The sequence below is a fragment of the Hoplias malabaricus genome, chromosome 9 (genome assembly GCF_029633855.1).
Source record: "Hoplias malabaricus isolate fHopMal1 chromosome 9, fHopMal1.hap1, whole genome shotgun sequence".
In the NCBI taxonomy this organism is placed as follows: Eukaryota; Metazoa; Chordata; class Actinopteri; order Characiformes; family Erythrinidae; genus Hoplias; species Hoplias malabaricus.
In genome coordinates, this window is record NC_089808.1 from 17487903 (window position 1) to 17510067 (window position 22165).

General features: G+C 42.9%; 1 protein-coding gene across 1 annotated transcript in view; it reads right to left on the minus strand.

Annotated features, from left to right (window-relative positions):
• The window catches only part of pth1r (parathyroid hormone 1 receptor), a 115022-nt gene that overhangs the window by 18323 nt on the left and 74534 nt on the right, over positions 1 to 22165 (minus strand). The window contains exon 7 of the mRNA XM_066680919.1: positions 7339 to 7525. Within this exon, the coding sequence (XP_066537016.1) occupies positions 7339 to 7525 (187 nt within the window). The remainder of the gene's footprint in view (positions 1 to 7338; positions 7526 to 22165) is intronic.

Consider the following 22165-nt stretch of genomic DNA (forward strand, 5'->3'; position numbering starts at 1 on the left):
CCCCGTGTATTTTGTTTTTTTACATATATCGACATTGTTTTAGCTGAGCCACTTGTTACTATTTTACACATTAAAAGGTTTTATTAATACTGTTCTGGGGTTTCGGCCTTAATGCTGCTAGCTGTAACGTTTTATGATAGCATATCATAGGCCGTTTTTATGTAGTTGCACCCAGGAAGGTGCTTCTTGTTGTTTTAGTTTTCTTTCTTTGTTTTGTGGTCAAGGGGTGGGTCACCCCAGGTGCTCTGGTTGTGCTCTTTTTGGAGGTGGTTTATTGTGGTGCTGTCATCTTGCTTTTGGTGACCGTGGTATGATATTGGTTTTGTGTGGTGGTGTTATTGACTGCATGCCTAGTGTGCAATTCAAAGTGCACTGTGGGTTGGGCACTTCCTTGGCCACATCTTATTGGCCTGTGATATGTTACTTGTTGTCTATATGTATCAGCTTAAACCTCATACAGCCTTTTAAGAGTACCTACAGTATTAAGTGTTTTTCCTCTTAGTGTATTAATTTTATTTATTTAACTGAAATAAAATTTGTATTGATACTTGGCATCCTGAGTGATACACGTGTGTTATTGTCTGGCCCTCACACTCATTCGGTTGAGTGGCCTAGCAAGGTGTCCCCTTTCCCATAATATAGGGGTGGCGTAGTCGATGTATTGATACAGTGGTCGTGCACAGTGTTAGCCTTGGGCGTTTGGGGTGTGGTACACCGCCCACCATAACGTAGTCCGCCCTAAGAAGAGCCGACCCTGGCACATTTGGCGTAGTCGGCAGGATAACAATTTAGTTGTATCTAATTGGATGTAAGTGATAGTTTTATTACAGTGGCTCAGTGTGTATGGTATAGGGGTGGAGAGAAGACAGTGGTCAGCAGTGGGATACTGCTGCTGAAATCATCATCTGGATCATTGCAATATTCCGGAGGAAACAGTGATTCTGCTGGACAGGATTGGAACCAGTATAATTATTGCCCTTTTGATTTGTGGATAGTGATTTACATTATACATTTTTTTTTCTTTTGTTTTCTCTTCCTTAATTATTGAAATGGCTGATGTGGCAGAGCAGTTGAGGGCTCTTACTGATTTGGTGCAGCAGCTTCGTGTAAAAAATACTAGGCTTAGAGAGGAGATGACACAGAGGACAGTGGCAGCTGCAGTTGCTACTCCAGTAGGAGGAAGTTCATCTGCACAGCCTCCCATTCAAGGGGATGCTCTGGAGGATCCAGTCACTGCTAGTGGCGTAATTGAGAGATTGATATATGTGCCGAGAGAAAGGAAATGTCCTAGGTTTTCAGGAGAGGTGTCTAGTAACTCTCTTGCCGTTGAAGATTGGATTGAAGAGGTGCGCAGGTTTTTGGCATTACGTCCTGGTTCTCGCTCTGAACATGCCTTGACTGTATTTGACCTATTAGATGGTGAAGCTCGTACAGAGGTTAAATTCCGTCCAATAGGTGAAAGGGATGATCCAGAGAGAATTTTTAGCATTCTTACCAGCGTTTATGGTTGTGCTCAGTCTTGTATTAGTTTACAGAATCAGTTCTTTCAGCGGCGACAGCGTGAAGGGGAGTCTCTAAGAGCTTATTCTCATGCTCTACTGTCTTTAATGGAAGTAGTTAAGCGTCGAGACCCTTCTTGTTTTTCTAGCCCAGACACCGTGTTACGTGATCAGTTTATTGAACACGTTAGGGATGTTGTCTTGAGAAGGGAGCTACGACGTCAAGTCCGATCCGACCCTAATCTCTCTTTTTTTGCAATCCGTAGTGAAGCAATTCGTTGGGTAGAGGAGGGTGAGTCCTCTAGCATTCGAGCCCGGGCTCATTCTGGTTGTACTTATACAGCTGCAGTAGAATGTGGGGTGGATGCGAATGTTGTCACGGCCCAACGTACTGATGAGCTGGCTGACTTAAAAGAGGGACTTCGAAAGCAACAAACGCAGTTAGACGCTATCATGAAGCGTTTAGAGATGACTCCTCTTGGTACCCAGTCTAGGGGTGGGCCACTTACTCGTGATTCCAGGGGTAGGTTTCAGGCAGGGGGCAGAGTGATCTGTTTGCGATGTAATCTGCCGGGGCATATTGCTCGCCTTTGTAGAACACCTTTAGAGGGGGGTCCTGATGTCGGAGAGGCTTCAAGCCGTTCTGGTACGCAGCAGGAAAACTAATGCCCCCTGACACACTAGCCCAAGTGTCAGGAGGGGGGGTTGTGGGCTCGAATCCATCTAATGTCGCACAGTTGATTGGGAACTGCCCCACAGTAGAGATTATTGTTGGGGGTGTGACAATAACCTGCTTGTTGGACACTGGTTCCATGGTGAGTACTATAACTCAAGAATTTTTTGAAGAACATTTATCCCAGCGATTTCAATCATCTTTACAGTCCTGCTCATGGCTTCAGTTAAAGGCTGCAAATGACTTAGAGATACCTTATGTGGGATATGTGGAGGTTGATGTTCATCTTTTGGGCAAAGTTTTACCAAAAATGGGTATTTTAGTCACTAAGAACGTCCCGGAAGCCCACCAAAATCTTTCCAAAAGGGAAATTCCAGGTCTGGTAGGCATGAACATTATTGGGCCATGCTATAAGGAATTGTTTTTACAACATGGGCAGGCTCTTTTTAAGGTTCCAGATGTCCAGCAGGCAGGTAAAGTCTGGCAGCAGGCTTTTGTTGAATGTCAAAAGTTAAAGCGTATTGAGCAAGATAGTAGGGTTGGTTTTGTTCGGGTCCAACGGGGTCCTCCGGTTCGGGTGCCGGCAGGTGCCATGACATTTATTTCAGCCTCATGCCATGATGGCTACGGTTCTGTGGTCTCAGCTGGATTGTTGGAGCCCGTGTCTTTTGCAGATGGCCAGTTGCCATGTGATCTTCTTATCCCTTCTGCATTTGTGTCAGTGGGAAAAGGCGTTTTGCAGGTGCCAGTTGTAAATGTGGGTGATCAAGATCGGTGGCTTCAGCCCAAGACAGTACTGGGGGAACTGCATGTTGTTCAGCCTTTGTCTACTTCAGGGGTAATACAAGTCCATAGGGATGACCGGTGTCATGTAGCTACTGTCCAGTCTATTCAACCAGAATGTGATTCTGGTATTGATTTCTCTCAACTTGCCTGGCCATCCTTATCTGCTCAAGAACAGGAGGCGGCTCAAGTATTGCTGAGAAAGTATCAGTGTTTTTACTGAATATGAGGGAGATCTGGGTTGCACTACATTAGTTCAGCATACAATCCCTTTACTGGATTCAGTCCCAGTGAGGCAGAGATATCGGCGCCTACCTCCTTCACAATATGACTTGGTGAAAGCTCACATTCAGGAGCTTGTAGAAAACCAAGTGGTGCGTCCTAGTTCTAGCCCTTATGCTTCTCCAATAGTAGTGGTGCAGAAAAAGGATGGGTCAATTCGCCTGTGTCGACTACCGCCAGCTCAATGCCAAGACTCGCAAAGATGCCTTTCCTTTGCCCAGAATAGAAGAGTCCTTAGATGCTCTGAGTGGGGCTAAGTGGTTCAGCACTTTAGACTTGGCGAGTGGGTATAATCAGGTACCTGTAGTAGAGGAGGATAGGGAAAAGACTGCTTTTTGTACACCTTTTGGATTGTTCGAGTTTAATCGGATGCCTATGGTCTATGTAATACACCTAGTACTTTCCAACGCCTGATGGAGCGAATATTTGGAGACCAGAGCTTTCACACGCTCTTGTTGTACTTAGATGACATTGTTATCTTTTCACAAGATTTCCGGCAACATCTGCAGCGACTAGATATGGTGCTGGGCCGCCTTAAACAACACAATTTGAAGCTCAAATTAAAAAAATGTAATTTTTTTGCAACTATCTGGGACATGTGATATCAGCGTCAGGAGTTGAGACAGACCCAGAGAAAATTCAAGTGGTTGCTGATTGGAAATGTCCCACGTCTGTTAAAGAGTTGAGATCCTTTTTAGGGTTTGCCTCCTACTATAGGCGTTTTGTGGAGGGCTTTGCCAAGTTAGCTACACCCCTTCATAGACTGGTGGGAGCTCTTCAGGGCTCCAAGAGACAGCCCAAGCCAAGGTTGCTTGGCACAGTAACGTCACATTGGGATGAGGCATGTGAGTTAAGCTTTCAGACCCTAAAAGATCGTCTGGTGAGTGCACCTGTATTAGGATATGCTGATTTTACAAGCCCTTTTGTGGTGGAGATTGATGCTAGCCATGCAGGGTTGGGAGCAGTGCTGTCCCAAGATCAGGGGGGACAGCGACGTCCTATTGCGTTTGCCAGTCGAGGATTGCGTCCTAGTGAGCGAAATATGTCAAATTACAGTGCAATGAAGCTTGAACTGTTAGCCCTTAAATGGGCCTTGACAGAGAAGTTTAGGGAGTATTTGCTAGGTGCTGAGTTCACTGTGTACACTGACAATAATCCCTTAAGCTATCTGCAATCCGCGAAGTTGGGTGCGGTGGAACAGCGTTGGGCATCTCAGTTGGCACTGTAATTATGAGATCAAGTATCGGCCTGGTACTGTTAATGGTAATGCTGACGCCCTTTCTCGGTTGCCTACCACTGATGATCAGCCTTCAGTAGGTGTAGGGGGGATTATGGTTCCCTCTGACGTTTCTTTGGCTATAAATAGGACAACATTAGGGCCCCAGGTGGCCTTATCCTCGGCAGTGGATGCTATTCCATCACGTAGCCTGGCAGACCTGCAGGTCTTGCAAACTGCTGACCCTACTGTGGCAGCGTTTGTGGGCTATTGGAGGAGAGGGCAGATACCTATGGTAAAAGACTTGAAGGGTGAGAAAGAAGGGGTTAGGGAACTGGTTAGGCAGTGGCCAAGAATTGTGGAAAAGGAGGGAGTTTTCTACAGAGCAGTACAGTTGCCTCCAACCAGGCATACGGTGTTTCAGCTGATTTTACCTAAGGCATTGCGGACTGAAGTGTTGATGGCTCTTCATGACCATCATGGCCACCAGGGGGTGGAGCGCACTACGGATCTCGTGAGACAACGGTGTTACTGGCCAAACATGTGGCGGGACATAAAAAAATGGTGTACAGAGTGTGCACGGTGTACAGTCGCTAAAGCGACGCAACCCAAAATACGGACCTTCATGGGTAGTTTGTTAGCCATTAGGCCACTGGAAATTCTTGCTATAGATTTTACTGTGCTAGAGAAGGCAAATAATGGACAGGAAAATGTGTTAGTTCTCACTGTGTTCTCAAAATTTACCCAGGCCTACGCAGTGCCCAACCAGAAAGCCAGTACTGTGGCACAAGTCCTTACAGAGAAGTGTTTTTTTGTGTATGGCGTACCAAAAAGAATCCATTCTGATCAGGGGCGTAACTTTGAGGGGGAACTTTTGAAATGTCTTTGTAGGATTTATGGTATTGAGAAGAGCTGGACTACACCCTATCATCCTGAAGGCAATGGACAGTGTGAGCGTTTTAATCGAACATTGCATGATCTTCTTCGCACACTGCCACCTGAAAAGAAACGCAAATGGCCTCAGTTTTTACCTCATCTTTTGTTTGCTTATAACACTACAATACATCAGTCCACACATTATTCCCCTTATGAGCTGTTGTTTGGACAAAAACCTCAGTTACCAATTGATCGGTTGTTGGGAAGCATGGTGGAAGATGGGGTAGAGAATCTAGATCCTTCCGAATGGGTGGGTCAACATAGAAAACATCTGTCTGAAGTTTATGCTACTACGAGGGAGCATTTAGAGTCAGCGGCAGCCTACCGTAGGCGAGAACATAATACGGTACTACCAATACTGCCTACAGGTACTTTGGTTCGCTGCAGAAATCACTTTCCAGGTAGATCTAAGATTCAGGATGTGTGGAGTTCAACTACCTTTGAGGTTTTGGAATGCTTGGACACAGTGGGAACTTTGTATAAGATCAGACAAGTAGGAAGAGAGGGGTGCTGTAAAACCATTCATAGATCAGAGATGAAGCCAGTATCAGATGGAGAAGGGGCTCAGAAACCTGTGGCTATGTCACCTCAGGAGAGTGTCAATGAAGAGCTTGAGGAGGAGAGTGGTCCTGTTGGAGTAGTGGTTTGTGTGAGACCTAGGGCTGGCATGGGTCAAGGTACAGCTGATGTCGAGACTCCTCTGGGGCAGAGTTTGGGTCAGGTCTTAAGTGATCAGGAGTCTACAGACAGTGAGAGTGTCTCTGGTTGCTGCTGTGGGTGGTAGCCCAGAAAAGCAAAACGAGCATCCTACACCAGAGATTAGACGCTCTTCTCGCAGTACGGCAGGACAACATTCAAATCCGCTCCACCTCCCCCGTGCTGCTGTTCTGAACTCAGTTACATCGAATTGTGCTCCTATTTCTTTTCGACCTTGGCAATAACCATTACGCTATTGGGTTTATTTTCACCGGGACGGTGAACCTTGAAAGAGGGGGTGAATGTGGCATGGCTAAATGCCTAATAGTTCTGTATAGGAAAAACATGGACTCTTGCAGCTTTTAAAGACAAGTAGCGGTCTTATAGGGACACACCCACTATAGAGTGGGTGGAACCCAGGTAGGGAGCATGTGATCTCTAGGGGAAGATAAAAGGGAGCGCACCTAAGTTAGTTCACTTCCACATTGTCTAAACGACGGGACGGCGGGAGTTGTCTGGTGCGTTGCAGCCTCTACTAGGAGAACTTAATCTGTGTACGTGTGCTGGTGCCTGGAGCCAATTGCTTGAGAACTAGAGAAGCGCAGGTAGCTGAATCAACGGTAGGTCGCTGGTTATTATTGCTCACGCTGAATGCAGCTGTTGGGAAATGGGGCCTATCCGGTGAGAGTTTCTTAAGCTGTGGGTGAATGTGACTACTTCGGTGCAGGTTGGTGTAGTTGCACCCAGAAAGGTGCTTCTTGTTGTTTTAGTTTTCTTTGTTTTGTGGTCAAGGGGTGGGTCACCCCAGGTGCTCTGGTTGTGCTCTTTTTGGAGGTGGTTTATTGTGGTGCTGTCATCTTGCTTTTGGTGACCGTGGTATGATATTGGTTTTGTGTGGTGGTGTTATTGACTGCATGCCTAGTGTGCAATTCAAAGTGCTCTGTGGGTTGGGCACTTCCTTGGCCAGTGGGGCTTCGTAAACACAGTAGACCAGTTTCAAGCAGGCAAACTGATTGGAGAGCTAGCAAATGGTGAGGAAAGATCTTCTGAATTTAATAAAAAGGGTTTTTTGATTACAATCTTGAACTATGCCTTTAAAAGTATGTGTCAGTTTTAAAAATCATTGAACCAACACAGCAAATTCTCCAGTGTTAAATCAACACTATTAGTGTTAACTTAACATTGAGAGTGTTAAATTATTACACAAGTATATTGCATAACTGTATATTATGATGGATATGTGAAAGACATACAAACTGTGCTTTGTTGGCAGGTGGAGCCTCAGTGATGGATTTCAGATCCTCGACTGTGACATGCTCTGCCTCATCCAATGTCGCTCCAGAATACAACACAATATCCTTCACAAAAATACTGATGGCTCTCAGCATGAATGACACAAACAAATGCATGTGGATATAATTCCTTGTACAGTGCAGACGTCTGAGAGGGGGGGAGTGAGAGTGAGAGAGAGGGAGAGAGAGAGAGAGAGAGAGAAACTACATAAAAAATGAGTCATAAACATCTGTTAAAATCCCTAAATTAACTATAAAATCTCCCTTCAACATCACTTGATGTGTGTCAAGCAATCATCGAGAGTATATGTCCACAGTATACTGGTTCATTGGTTCATTAGATGGCTATAAAGGGGAATTGTTGAAATCCATTAACATAATGCAATAACATTGGTATATATATTCACATGCTCGTAAGCAACTGACAATATTACACTTGTTTCATTGGGACGACAACACAGAAAAACTTAAAGGCTAGCACAAAGCCAATGGTACACATATAAAATGCAAGCAGACAGATTTCTGGCTGTCCATATGAGCCACACTTTCAGGAGAGAATCTGCAGAACCCCTAGGTAATGTGGAATAAGCTGATATTAATTAAATAATACTGGACCATATACTGTACTCATCTGTCAGACAAATAAGCAAATTATTTGGCTTTTAATTGTTTATATGTCAGGCTTCATTTTTCATGTGTTATATATATTTCTTTGTTGTACAGAGCACGGAATTATATTTTACACAGACCTATTTGGCTCAATTAAAACAGAATGCCTGAACACAGAACAAAATTCTCATATCCAAAAGACAGCTAAAAATGTTTGATTCATCATACTAAAAATGTTTGATTATTTATTTATTTTGAAAGAATAAGTTATAATAAGGAATGACAGAACTCTTTGAGAAATGCCCAGTCCGCAGTGGAGCCCCTGTGATCCCACCCTCCGAGGTCCTGCCTGTGATCCTGCCCTCTGTCCAATCACAAATAGTCTAAACCCACCGCATTGCCAGGTCTACAACCAGTGCCTTGCAGCCATGAAATGACCAAGCGAACAGAGTTAACTTTATATTTTACCCAAAAATCCCCACTGCCCTTCTAAAAATCTTCATGATAAGAAACATGATCAGTAAAATGAGAGGAAAGATTGACCTTGTGTTTGAAACGTGGGGGCGGTTTAGATGCAGTGACACTATAGAAGAGAGCCAGAGCTGGCTAATTTTCTCCTGAACAGGTAACAGCAAATTATTTCTAAATATATATATAGAAGTACAGACTCATGTGTATGGATTAAAATGAGTTTATGCCATAGCTTGTGTGTTTTATATAAAGAAAGTGAGGCATAGCAATGTTTGAAAGGTATCAACAATGTGTTTTGTGTGTTTTATATGAAGATGAATAACAGCATGATTGAAAGATGTAAATACCATTGTTTGTTTTAAAGAAATTGAGGCAGATTCATGTGTGTTTCTCTGTGGTGTGTGTGTGTGTGTGTGTTTTAATCAAATGAAGGAGTAAGAATTGTGCTTGAAAAGCCTTGCATATTCACCTATTTAAGGTGTAAAGGAGAAATCAAGCTTGGTACAGAAAATATAAGTGTTTCACTACTAGGTAGATGTTTTAGTGTCATGATGTACACTTGGTTGTGTGTCTTAAATGGATAAAATGGAAAAGGAGTGTTTAAAAACGAGTTTGGTTTAGAAAACCTAGCGCTAGCTTTACCTTCGCATAGCTGTTTAAGGTGGAAATGAGTATTCAATAAGAAGCTGGAGAATAACACAAATAAGACTCTTAAACGCACCCATTTAAAGTGGGACTAAATGCTTGAATACGAAAATTATAAGACGCAAAGGTTTGCCTCCTAAAATTGCATTTATGGTTGAAAGGTAAATAACTCCAGCCTTGTCTAGTCTAAAATTTTAATGTGGTTTAGACAGTGCTTTCTTGTAAATGCAGGAAAATGGTGGCGGCTCTTTCCATTTCTGCCTTTCATTTAAGAAGGTAAATGTATGTTTACATCACATATAATTGGTGTGAAAGTGTGATTTAAATGGATAAAGTGGAATAACAGACATTTCAAAATATTTCAAAAGCTATAACACTAGCTTCAGCTCTTAAGGTGGAATGGATAACTCAAGAACCTGGCAAATAATGCCAATAATTTATGGTGGAAGGGAAGTTTGATTTATAACACCAGCTTGTCTAGTCGACATATTTAACGTGGATTTTGACAGTAAAGGATTGTAAATGCAGGGAAATTGCCTACATCATAAAATGTGTCCGTTTATTTATACATAAATTCCACCCTCCGTTCCTTTTCAAGAAAATGATCTGTGACCCTGTCGTACCAACAAGGCGTCTTTTCCAGGGACTTGACTAGTGTCCTCTCAATGGCCAGCAGAGCTAGGCTGCTTAAACGGCCTTGGCCCATGTGAAGTGTGCCCGCCTGTGAGTGCTTTGTGACGGTGGAGGGGCTCAGCAGCACCCGCTGGACAGAAACTGCGATAGAAATCAGAAAGAGTGATAGAACTCATTCTCCAATAACAAGCAGCTATAAAAAAAACCCACCAGAAATAGAAGCTCGATTTGTCGCTAGTCGTTTTTAACAAAGAAAATGCCGCTAAGAGGATTAAGTCTCCGGTTCAACTCAAAACAGAATGAAAATGTAATGCTCTCACGGATCTTTACACCAAAGGATTGCTGATTTGCTCATTTCGCTGCCAATCAAAAAGGGATTCAGCCTCAGACAGATCATCCAATCATCATGCAGAAGCTGAGCGTCCGGGCCAGCCGAGGGCAGCCCACTGCTCCATAAACCCCAGAGACGCTGAGCATCCGATGGGCGGGACAAAGCCCAGCATTTATACAATGACTCGTCTCGTTTCGCTGCACTTCGCTGCTTCTCTATTGAACTCCGTGGACGCTCAGCGTCCACACTGTTTAAAGCACTGTGAAACTGCGGGAATGATTGAGAGGAAAGCCACGTCTTTACCAGTGATAAGAAGCTGATTCTGAACAAAAGTTGATCGCGTTGTAGTGCATATTTATTCAATGACATGTACACATAACAGTATATATTTGATAACTTATTTTTTGACATTTTAGGGGAAGCTAAGCTTCTCTTGCAGTCTTAGAGCAATCGCCTCTGCTTTGAATATAAATCAATAAAGGGTATATTATCTGCATATAGAAAACCATTAGTCTAAGAGGTGAGGACACAGAGGTCCAGTGCTGTTTAATCACTAACACCTTATTCCACATAAACTATACATACAATTTACCTCCTAATTAGAGCCAGGTGCATCTAGTGCTTACAATTACACTTTCTTTAAATGTATTGGTCTTAAAAAACCCAAATAAATATATAAAAAATTGAGGCTGGAAAGTGAGCTGTAAACACAAAACTGCTACCATGTGCTGCCAAATTGGCCCTGCTTTACTCAGTTCACAGTCTTGCCAAACAGTCAGAGCATCGCACACATTAATGTTTTCTGACTGAGACTTACACTCTGGCAGCTGAAATATTGGACAGTCTTCTGACTTCATACAAAAATCACTCGTTCCTTTCTGTACCAGTAATTTTCTGAATGAAAATCATAGTCATTTAAGAAGGCACTGCAAATTTAGCATAGGAAAGCTTCAGCAAAACTTTCAATTAATCCAAATGCCGTCATTGAGCCAATGTAAGTTTGGTGCCTAAATTTGCTTCTTTACTGTAGTGCTGGACCAAAATGTTTAGTATTGCTAGTAAGCAATAATTTCATCCAATATTTTAAGTAAAATCATCAAGAACATGCTGCTTCTGAGACATGTTAACCTAGCTGTTGCGCCTTAAAAACTTCACTTAAAAAATAAATGCCACTGGACAGCCAGATGTTCTAGGTGGCCAGATGTATTATGCCAGCTGCATTCGTTATCATGACATTTATAAAGAGGAGACAAAGGACAATCCCAGATGTGCTTTCTTAAGCTCCCTGCCTCAAATAACTGAGGCATCACCATGGATTGAAGGCTATCTCTTATCCGTAGGTGCAGTGATTAGAATGCTGCAAGATTACTGTTCCAGAACATGTTGTATTTGGTATCTGGTTCATAACAAATCTCATTCTGACTAGTCATGTAAGATGTCAGGCTGATGTAGCCCAGTAAAAAAAAATTATCAACCAGAGTCCAATCCATAGTTTGAGCAAACATTTTGTGATACTCCGATTCGGGGGTGCTACAATCTAAATTGTGCTTGGTATCAGAAGTGGAGGAATTTGTGAGACAATATGCACTTCAGAAATTCAAATTAATGTACACATACACAGAAAAAGTGATTTAAAAAATAATAATAATCATCATAAAAAAATCCCATTTAAATTTAGCTGGCTATGTATGAAATCTTGTTCTGAAACCAAGGCCTAATTTTGAAAATTGTAAACACCAACATGGTTTTAAAAACACATAATGGATGAACTAAAATTGAGAATGTACGTTAATAATCTTATAATATATACAATAATCTCAGAACAAAATAATGACATATACTGCCTATTTGTAAGATGTTTCCAGTTTTTATTCATTTATTGAGGACAGAGTTGTAAATGGGTCAACTTAGATTGATATCTACATAACAGTTTCAATCAATTACACCTGTATTATAGGCAATAATATGCTTGCAGTGGTGGATGCAATAACACTACCTGAAACATAAGCCAAGAGAATGTTGTTTAGGTGTAGCCATGAACTGAAAACCTAAACTGTGTGTTTGAACATGTGCTATGGTGAAATTGGCATGTGTGCTCTAAATGTCTGTTCAAAGCTAATGTGAATAACTAGGACAGATACAGGAAACAGTACACATTGAGGTTTGACAAATGATGCTATGTAGCTACTTGCTTTTTATGTAGTGTAATGCATGGCATATGTGGGAATATCCAAGCAGACAATAATGATGCTGTTTATAATGATAGATGATTTTCAATTCTGTATTTGTGGAGCCTTAATAATTTGTAATGGGATGCATAAATAAACAGCTTTCACATTATTTGTGAACATCTGCTCGAGGATCAATACAGCAAACGATAATTAGCCACAATACCGCTCAGGTGGAAATTCATTTTTGGAGGTGTTCCCTATGAGGAAAATCTGCTACATTTCAGATTTACAATTAAATTTTGGTTTATTTCTGTAGCATTTTTGAATACTGATAGGTGTCTAATTTTGGGAGGTGAGAAAGAGGCTCTTCACTAACATTTACAGCTGCAGCTATGTTATATCCCATACAGATCTGCAGAAACACAATATACTGAGTGAGGATAAGGTCTTTAAACAATATTACAGTACCACTAAGTACAACCCCAAATTAAATTCAGACAGTAAAAAAAATTTGGAGAAATACTGAATCAAGATTTGAATTCAAACAGGGGATGTCAACAGGTAACTAATCATTTGCTACAGCAGCAGTATGTTGACAAGGTCTGCTTCTTTAGGAGCAAAAACCAATTTGCCAAGTACAGAAGATCATTACTGAAATATTTAAAAAAACAATCCAGGCCTTTTTTCCATTTCCGCCTGAAATAACACCCACATTTTGAGGCTTCCTGCTGAGGCAGTGAATAAACTAGAAACAGTATCAAAATTGAATGTTAAAGAAAACCCTTCAAATTTGTAATAGAAACCAGTTAGAAGTATTGAAATTTATCTGAAGTGGTCAAAATCTGATGAAAACCACAATAAATATGTAGGCACTTTTCAGATTTTTTTATTAAAATAATCTAAATGTTAGTGACTACAAACTGAAGAGTTCATGAGCCTCAATACTTTTTACTTTTTAAGCTTATGTCTCCAAGTGTTTACTTTAACCTCCTACTGATATTTCTCTAAGTGTCCCTTTGGAGTCTATAAAGACCCCAAGTTATTCATAAAGTAAATGATTAATTTAAATTAACAGTGTATATATCTTGTCTACACCTAATGGCAACTTCGTGCAATGTTTTTCTTTCCTTTCCTTGAGAAACTGGTCTCATGCACCTATCCAAGTGGCCTCTACCTTCACCGAACTGGAAAAGTCTTTGGTTACGGTGTATTTTATTTTTATTTGATTTCCCAAGTTTAATTTTGATGTTTACACTTGTTTCTACCCCAGTACCTTTTAAATTCCAGATGTTTTGGAAGGTGGGAGCTTCACCCTGATTTGCTGTAGAGTGAAGCAACCTCCCTCACAAATGCTGTATTTAAATGGCCTCAGTGGGGGAAAGGCAGCAATTAAAAGAAATCCAAGCTTTGAAACAATGTTTATTGTACTGATTATTGTTTGTTGAGCTTGTGGCTACCGAATAAAACCATTTGACTCATGTCTCAGTGTCTGGGTCTGTTAGCTTGTGTGTAACGTATGTGTTTTGAAGCATGGGTCTGTGTTTGTCTCTCCTCCCTACATGCGCATCGCCATAATCTGGCCCCTGTGTAGTGGAGTATGGACCGAATAACGGATGAAAAATCAAAATGAAGAAATAAAGAAATAAAGTTTTGAATTAAATCTTTCTCACTCTGACCAGGACCTTCGTCTGGTCCCGAAGCCAACATTCCACAAACCACAGGGATGCAAAGATCCTGCAGCCCCCCCCACACACACAGAACCTTACGCACGCACATAAGGTCTACATCAAAGGATTGACCAGAACCTGGCTACGACACTCTTCCTCCCTTCAGAAACATAAAGATAACAAATCCACTTTATGATGCTCTTAGACCAAAAGGACATCAAACAAGAGTGGGGAGCCATAAGCCGTATATGACAGTGGCTCCTAAGTGTCTCAGTCCTTATCTCGAGCCCACTAAACAGACAGCCTAGATGGTCAAACTGATTGAACTCAACGTGACCTCTCATTGACTCATCTACACGACGACCAACGGCATGGACCAACAGCGACCCCAAATGGACATTGGCGAAACTACGCCTCGCTCGGGGTCGCCTAAACAAATAACGGAAATTAAATCAAATTCTGATTAATGTGTATAAACAATATGTATTAATGTCACTTTCTGTGTCCTCAGATGAACGTCCACCTTCTAATGAAATGATGTGTATTACTGTTGTCAACCATGAAAAGAAGTTCTGTCTCTGATTAGAAAAGTGAATTAAAACCAGAATTAATACTTCTAACGTATCATTGTAAACGGGACGTAAAAACAACGTACCCAAGATGAAATCTTATGTAAATGTTTGATATTAATAATCCAGGATACTCATTGTTATATGTTACTAAAATGTATAAGAAATTTCAATACGCGAAATTTATATTCTGTTTCTGTGAATCGCTGATTCAAACTCCCCCTCCTCTCTCTCTCGTGTGAGAGTCACGTGAGCCTCGAACTCGCATCCAATCGGAAAAAGACGCCTCCCATTAGGGCGTGACCGCACTGGCTTTGAAAAACAGTTCAGCTCGGCACACAGTGAAGAGAGTTGAAAAAAAAAGGAGAGTCGAGCAGAACAGAAAGAGACAAGAGAACAACACAATTCAGCGGTTCAGCTCAGAACATCTCTTCAAGCTCAACCTCTTCAAGCTCAACCTCTCCGCCTATCTCTTCTTCACGCCGACGAACGAAACAAAGAAGAACCTTAAAGACTTCATCAAAGCTCACAAGAGACGTCTTGAATTAGCTAGAGTATGAAGCCTTACTAATACGTCGAGTGATTTGAATATCTTCTTTTCTTTTAATCGTGTTTATGTTTTATCGCCCAATCTAAGTTTAATCTCACGACTGATCAAAGCAGGTGAACTTCATGGCCAGAGTAAGAAAACACCGCCGAGATATAAGAAAGTCGTAGAATAAGTAAGTTTATTGAATCGATTTTCAGTTCTGGATCTGCAGTAACTAGCGAAACTTTTCGTCCAAAACGTCCATATAGTTGGACACTCCTGCTCAGAACAGTAAGCCAAAGAGAGGATCCTGCCGCCTGCGTCATCACGCTCTGAGTACGCCGAGGCGACTCAACCGACGAAGAAAGACCTCCACGCTGACTCAGCCTGGAAACTTCCGCGGGAGGACCGCGAAACTAAGTGAGACGCCTTCACTCCCAGGACCTCAGAGAGCCTCTGCATCCAACGAGTGGTGAAAATCGACGAAAAGTAAGCTAAACTTGCGCATCTCCAGAGCTGAAAATTGAATCAAGTCTCTTGATAAATTTTGTATTAATTAAACCTCAGTTAGCAACACTTTAGTCACAAGCCAGAGTGCCTAGCGTATCGTTAAAGTCGAATCGGCTTCCCCTGCGTTGATGACGTGAGATTTCAAGATCACGCTATGTTAAGTAAATATCCTTCTCTTTGTTAATAAAACCTTCATTATTTGAAATCACAGTGTATACAGTTTGTTCATTAATTTTCCTGAAAATCCTGAAGTACTCACGTAGCTTGACTATTACCCATTCTCAAACTAATTATTAACGTTTTAATTGCTTAAGCTATTTATAAACTTTAATTAATATCATTAAGTCAATATCAGAGATCATAAGAATTTGGATAAGGTCAACGCTATAAACACAAATATAAATATATATATTAAAAATATTCACAGAGGTCACGGTGTATGACCAACATACGCTATATATAGGCCTATAAGCCTTTTATTTTATTTTATTTTTTTTTTGGCGCCCAACATGGGGCCAGGAAAAAGGCTTTTTAGTGTACAAACTGTAAAACACTGAAACAATCTCAGCTTGGGTTTATGAAATGCTTTCCGCTGTTTGTGTTGCTGAATAACGATTGAGATTCAAAGCTTGATGTGGGCAATTTCGTGTTGTGTTTGTTAGTTTTGAAAAACTGTTCTGTGGTATATACCGTTGAGAAAATAAGCTTGGTTGTTTTAAAGAGCGCAGCTCTGCGCCATTTTGCATGCATTAAATTGAGGCCTGGGTACACCCCCATTACGCGGAGCTCCGTTCTGGGATAAGTACCGTCGGTTCGACCCCTCAGCCGCGAATCCCGGCGAGAGTCCACCGAACCGAACACCTCCATTCGTTTTAAACTGGGTCGCTACCAGCGTTAATAACGAGATCGCGCGCTAGGCGATAGGGAGGTTATTAAAAAGAAGCAGCCGAAAATACGGCTGTGTTAAAGAGCGATCTGCTCTTGTCAGCTGTTCCAGTTAGACTGAACGCAGTTTCAGAAAAGGAACGACCCTCTCTGAAGGGGCTGAGCTGAAACTAAGGAGGGAAATTCAAAACGCCCCCAAAACAGAGGAAGACTAATTCCCTCTTGTGGTATAAGCGCGTAATTGCAGGGAAAACTACTTCATAACTAGCGTCTATTGAAGCGTGTCCTCCCGTGCTCCTCCTTGTGGTCAAGTGTGGTGCCTTGACGTTTGATTCCCCTACACCCTCTAGTGGTTGGGAGGTTGTCCGCCGAGGCAACCTAAGTGTTTAGCAGCCCTCTGGTGTTTAAAAGTTGTCATTACAGGTGAAATTCTTTTAAAATACCTTAGTGTAAAATCTCTGTTCACCTTTTAAATTTTTATTTTTATTTTTGATAAAGTATCTGAGCGTTTAAAATCTTTATTCCATTTTAGATTTTAATTTGATAACGCCCTCTAGTATTGAAACTTCCCGCTACAGTGGAAATTCCCATTTGTGTTATATTGTGTCTGCTCGTGCCGTGTTTATTAGGATTTCCACCAGCGCCGACTGGTGTCGATTGCTGCTATTGCATTATAACTTGCTTGTCGCCCTCTGGTGCCCCAGTCTGGTATTACAATTTAAGTTCAACTTAAATACTGAAGCTTGCTGTTGCCATTCAGACTTACCTTCAGTGCCCTCTAGTGGAGAAACTTGCTATCGCAGTTGAAATTGTCGACCAGTTCACACTGATAAGACCTGGTATTACAGCTCTAGTGGCTGTCTCTAAACTATGCACATCTGAATAATTACAAGTAAAGGCTTGGAAGCATAGTCAGCTGATACAGCTACAGCAGACAGTGTGCAGTAATTAGAGATTGACACTTTAACTTGATACCAGATCACAAGCGCAATTAAAAGAGAGAGTCTTTTAACCTCGCTATTCTTAATAACTCTTTAATTCGGAAAATTCTTTTACTTTCATAATTCCTTAATTGGAAATTATATCTAGTAATAAATCTTACTTAATTTTAAAATTCTTTAATCCAAATTTTTCAACAATTCTTTAATTCGATATTTTTTTAATAATTTTAATTATTGAAGAAAAAATTTTTTTTTCTCTTCTTTTGCTCACTTGCATATAGCAACTTTCATTCCACCCTCTCCTACTAACAGACTTCCCTTAGAGATTCACAAGTGAACTCCAACACTACACCGACTTGCAGTTACTCTTAGAGCACGCGGTACAGGTGAATTTAGTTCGGTTTAGTTAGAAAAGGGATTAACGGAATTAATCCTAACTAAATAGAAGAAAGTTACACCTTGCAGGTTAAAACACAGCTAACATGGCAGAAGGGACATTTCCCTCGGAAGTATATGTAGAAGGTTTCTGGGATGAGGCATTCTCTGTTCTGACCAGCATCACCAATGATGTGATGCCTGGACTCGCAGAGACGGTGCAGAAAGCCTCACAGGCCCATCGTGACCACATGGTGGCTAAGTGGGTAGAGAACCACTTAACCGACATCCTCAAGGGCAAGCCCCGAACTGAGGCATTAGGTCAAATAGCCCTCCTCGCTGTAGTACAGCTCAGAGCTAGCGAACGTGAGCTCGACGTATCACGGCAACAGCAGGCAAAGGTAGAGGCAGAGCTAAGTCGACTTCAAAGCGAAATAGCTGAAGGGAACACACTGCCCCAGATCACTCCTGACGTGTCACCTAGTGCCGCTATAGTAAAACAGGACCAGCAGGAAGATGGTGAGGATCAGGAACCAGACTCAGGGACCGTAACCTTTAGAGCTGCTGCAGCACCTCCTCTGGTATCAACGGGTATTTCACCTTCCCCTGTGTCTCCTGTCAGCCGTCCCTTACAACGCCCTGCTAGACCCAGAGCCCTGCAACCCAGTGTCTAGTCCCCTCAACCTTTACCCTCTCACGGTCGCTCATACAAGGACCTAGATAAAATCGCGCATAATATAACCCGCTTTGATCCCAAACCTGACGGTTCTAACGATATCTTTTCTTACCTAAAAGATATTGACTTCTACCTCCAAAGGTTCCCCGGGATCACCATAGATGACAGACTATATGTGATTAAACTGACCTCCAACCGAGACGTCAGTAACTTCATTGAACGTCAGCCAGACTATGTAAAAGCGTGATACGATGTGCTGTGCCAAGCATTGGAGGAAGAATTCTCCAACCACCTGTCACAGACCGGACTGGCCGCTGCTTTGAACATAAAACAGCAACGCCAGGAATCCCCTCAGCAATATTATAACCGACTCAGACAGGCGTATTTCGGACCTAGAAATGACTCCGGAATGGAGGAAGAGTTAAATTTCAAATCACTATTTATCCAAAACCTCCATCCCCACACCAGTCATCAGCTGGGAGTCTCAGCTTGCCCTCGCACCCTGTCTAGTAGACAGCTGCGTGATTTAGCACTCAGGGGTTTCCTAAAATCCCAACAAATTCCCAACAGACGGTCCGAAACACCCCAAGTCTTTAATGTCGACTCCAGCTCCCCACATTTAGAGTTGGAAGGTGCCACCCAGGCCGATCCACCAAGATCCGCCCTGGACCCTTCCTCCACTCCGTGGACCAGTGAGGGCCCGAATGCTCATCTGCCCTCACACCAATACAAGCGCTACCCTCCTCGCAGGCCAGACAGAAATCGCGACAAAGATTTCTGGAACCCTCGGGACAGGGCTGGGTATGGTCGTGACTATTACCCTGCAGAAAACCGCGGTGCGGGCCGTGGAAAACCATCACATCCCCATAAGGGATATGAGCGAACAGCTCAACCAGCTTTCTGATTCTAATAGAGAAAAGAAAGAGAAATACTGGTATCAAAATAAAAAAAATCACACCAAAGACAAGCTTAAAGGCAAGGAATTCAGCTCTAAGGAGTTAGAGGACATCCGCCGCTCTAAGGAGTTAGAGGAAATCAATGCTTGCAATGATTTGCAAAGAGAAAAAGAAAAAACCTGACGTTCTTTCTATCACCTCTGTGCGGTCTAACCCAAAGCCATCCTCTAACACCCCAGAAATGTTAGAGAGTTATGTAGAAGAAGTGACAAGCGAAGCTCCGTCTTCTAGCACACCGTGCAATCTCCTCGTGACCCAAACAAACACTGAAGACCCAATGATACAGGGGGGTGACTCGCAACCACCCTCCAGTGCTGTTTTGGTTGTTCAGTTTGACGGTAAAGAAGATTTAACACCAAATGACCCTTCAGTCATTGAAGGCGACACACCCGTCCGACAATTCATGGGACACTTAACTGAGAAAGGGGTTGCACGCAAATTCTATTTGTCCACCATTGTGGAGAGAAGGCTAGTACATGAGGCCCTGTTGGACACTGCATCAGATGTCACGCTCATGTCTCCCGCCTTGTTCCACCAGGTTCGAGCCATTGCGCAGCATGAAAATCGCGAGATACAGCTCCAAAACTGTTCTCTTAAAATTCAGCCGTATTCACATGCAGGCCTCACTATCCAATCTATGGCACTAATACACTTAGCCATTGGACCAATGACGTTAGTGCATCCAGTTCATGTGTTTCCTCTCGAAACAATTCCCTTCCTCATCGGCAAAGATCTCCTTAATCGCTTCGAACCACTGATTGACTTCAAAAGGTCAAAGATCTGGGCACAAGTGCGTGAGCCTTTGCCCATCTGCACCCCACACCACCGGGAAGCTCAGTGTTGCCGTCTCGAAATCCGGCCTGAATCAATAGGAGATCCACCAAGTCAGATCCCTCACTTTGAGGAAGAGGAAACTGAGCCCATGGCGGCCACGCCAGAGACTGCAATCTCTTCCTGGCCCCCTAGTGCCATGTTAGAACAACGGAACACATACCTGTGCACTTTCACTAAACCGTCCGCAACAGACGCTCCCGGCCTTCCCATCGTGAATGGTCTCACAATGCAGGACTATCATGTGGACAATGCAGTTCTGGCTCTGTGGACCGACAAGTCCGTCATAAGCCAAACCCTCTTTAACTCTCTGCGCCTCACTCAACCAAATATTCCTTTGGTGAGCAGTCCTTGTCGCTTCCCTCTCAACCCGACATCAAAAGCAACGTCACCCACTGATGGAATTTGCGCTTTAACTATCCAGTGGAACAAAAGGGTAATCACCCATTATTTCTTGGTCGTCCCTAACTTGCCGCACGGCGCTTATATTGGAAGTGACTTCTTGGTGCCCCTCGATGTCCACGTAGACACCCTCAATAGTGTGCTGTGGTCTTTGACTGATGTTTCAACGGAAACCTGGTCCTCCGATTTCAGCAACCTAGGCTCAGGACAAACTATTATCAGGTCACTAACCAAGGTTCACTTGTGGTACCTGCGAACACCGCAAATGTACCCATCCGCTTAGTCATGCGACCTGGCCAACACATAAGCCACGCGCATGCACTTTTCCAACCGTCACCTCAGTTCTTCGAACTAGGCCTCAACCTCGAAGCCACACCTTTGGTGGAAACACGAGCAAGATCCACCTATCTGTTCGTACGGAACGAAACCACTCAACCCTTGACGATCCCTCACTCATCTCCTCTGGGTTAGTTAGTCAGTACGAAATTCCATGACTTTGAGTTGCGAATCCCGATCATAGGACCAATGCCTGAATCCCTGCTTCTTGATCATCCAGAATCAAAGGTGTTCTACACTCATCCGACACGAGCTGTTGCTCTCTTCTCAGCTCTGGGCATGAGTAAAGACGCCATTTGCAGGATAGATCTCGCTGACGACAATCAAATGATGGTCATGGTTCTTTCTTTAAATTCATCCCCGGAATCCTCCCGGGAACCATCTCTTCTTCCCGAAGCGGGGGAAGACACTTCAAATTCACGTACTTCAAAAGAACTATCTGACTCCGAATTCCGTATCCAAGTCGAACAAGTTCTAAAGGAGGCCGACGCCCTCCAAAGCAAAGAAGAACGTGAGAAACTCTGTGAAGTGCTTCTTAAATACCAAAAATCTTTTGCCAAAGATTCAACGGACTGTGGTCTCACTGATATTCATTCAGTGCGCATTCCCACTCGTCCAGGAGCACCACCCACGTTTGTCCGCCAATACAAAATTCTGTTGACATCCTATGAACCGGTACAAGAAATCATTGATGACTTGCTGGAAAAGGGCATAATTCGACCCTGCAACAGCACGTACTTGGCACCATTATGGCCAGTCATAAAACCAAATGGTAAATGGCGCCTAACCATCTACTATCAGAAACTAAATCAACTGGTTCCCTTGTCTCGGTGGCCGATGACACAATTGGAGCAAGAAATCCCCTCGGTCCGAAACGCTAAATACTTTTCCACCATCGATGTAACCTCTGGCTTCTGGACCATCCCGGTGCAAGCAGAAGACCAACACAAGCTCGCTTTCACTTTTGCAAACCGACAGTACACATTCACTCGGTGCCCTTTTGGATATGCCAACTCACCCGCGGAGTTCAACATTTTCTTAAACAAAGCATGCCCTGATGCCCGCGAGCGAGGCACCCTCATATATGTGGACGACATACTCATGCGTAACCACTCCCTACAGGCACACATTGACGAGATTGATCATGTTCTTGACCAGCTTACAACAGCAGGTGCGAAAATATCACTGTCCAAATGTCAGTGGTGCAGAACAAAAGTGAATTACGTCGGTCTGCTCGTAAGCACTGATGGT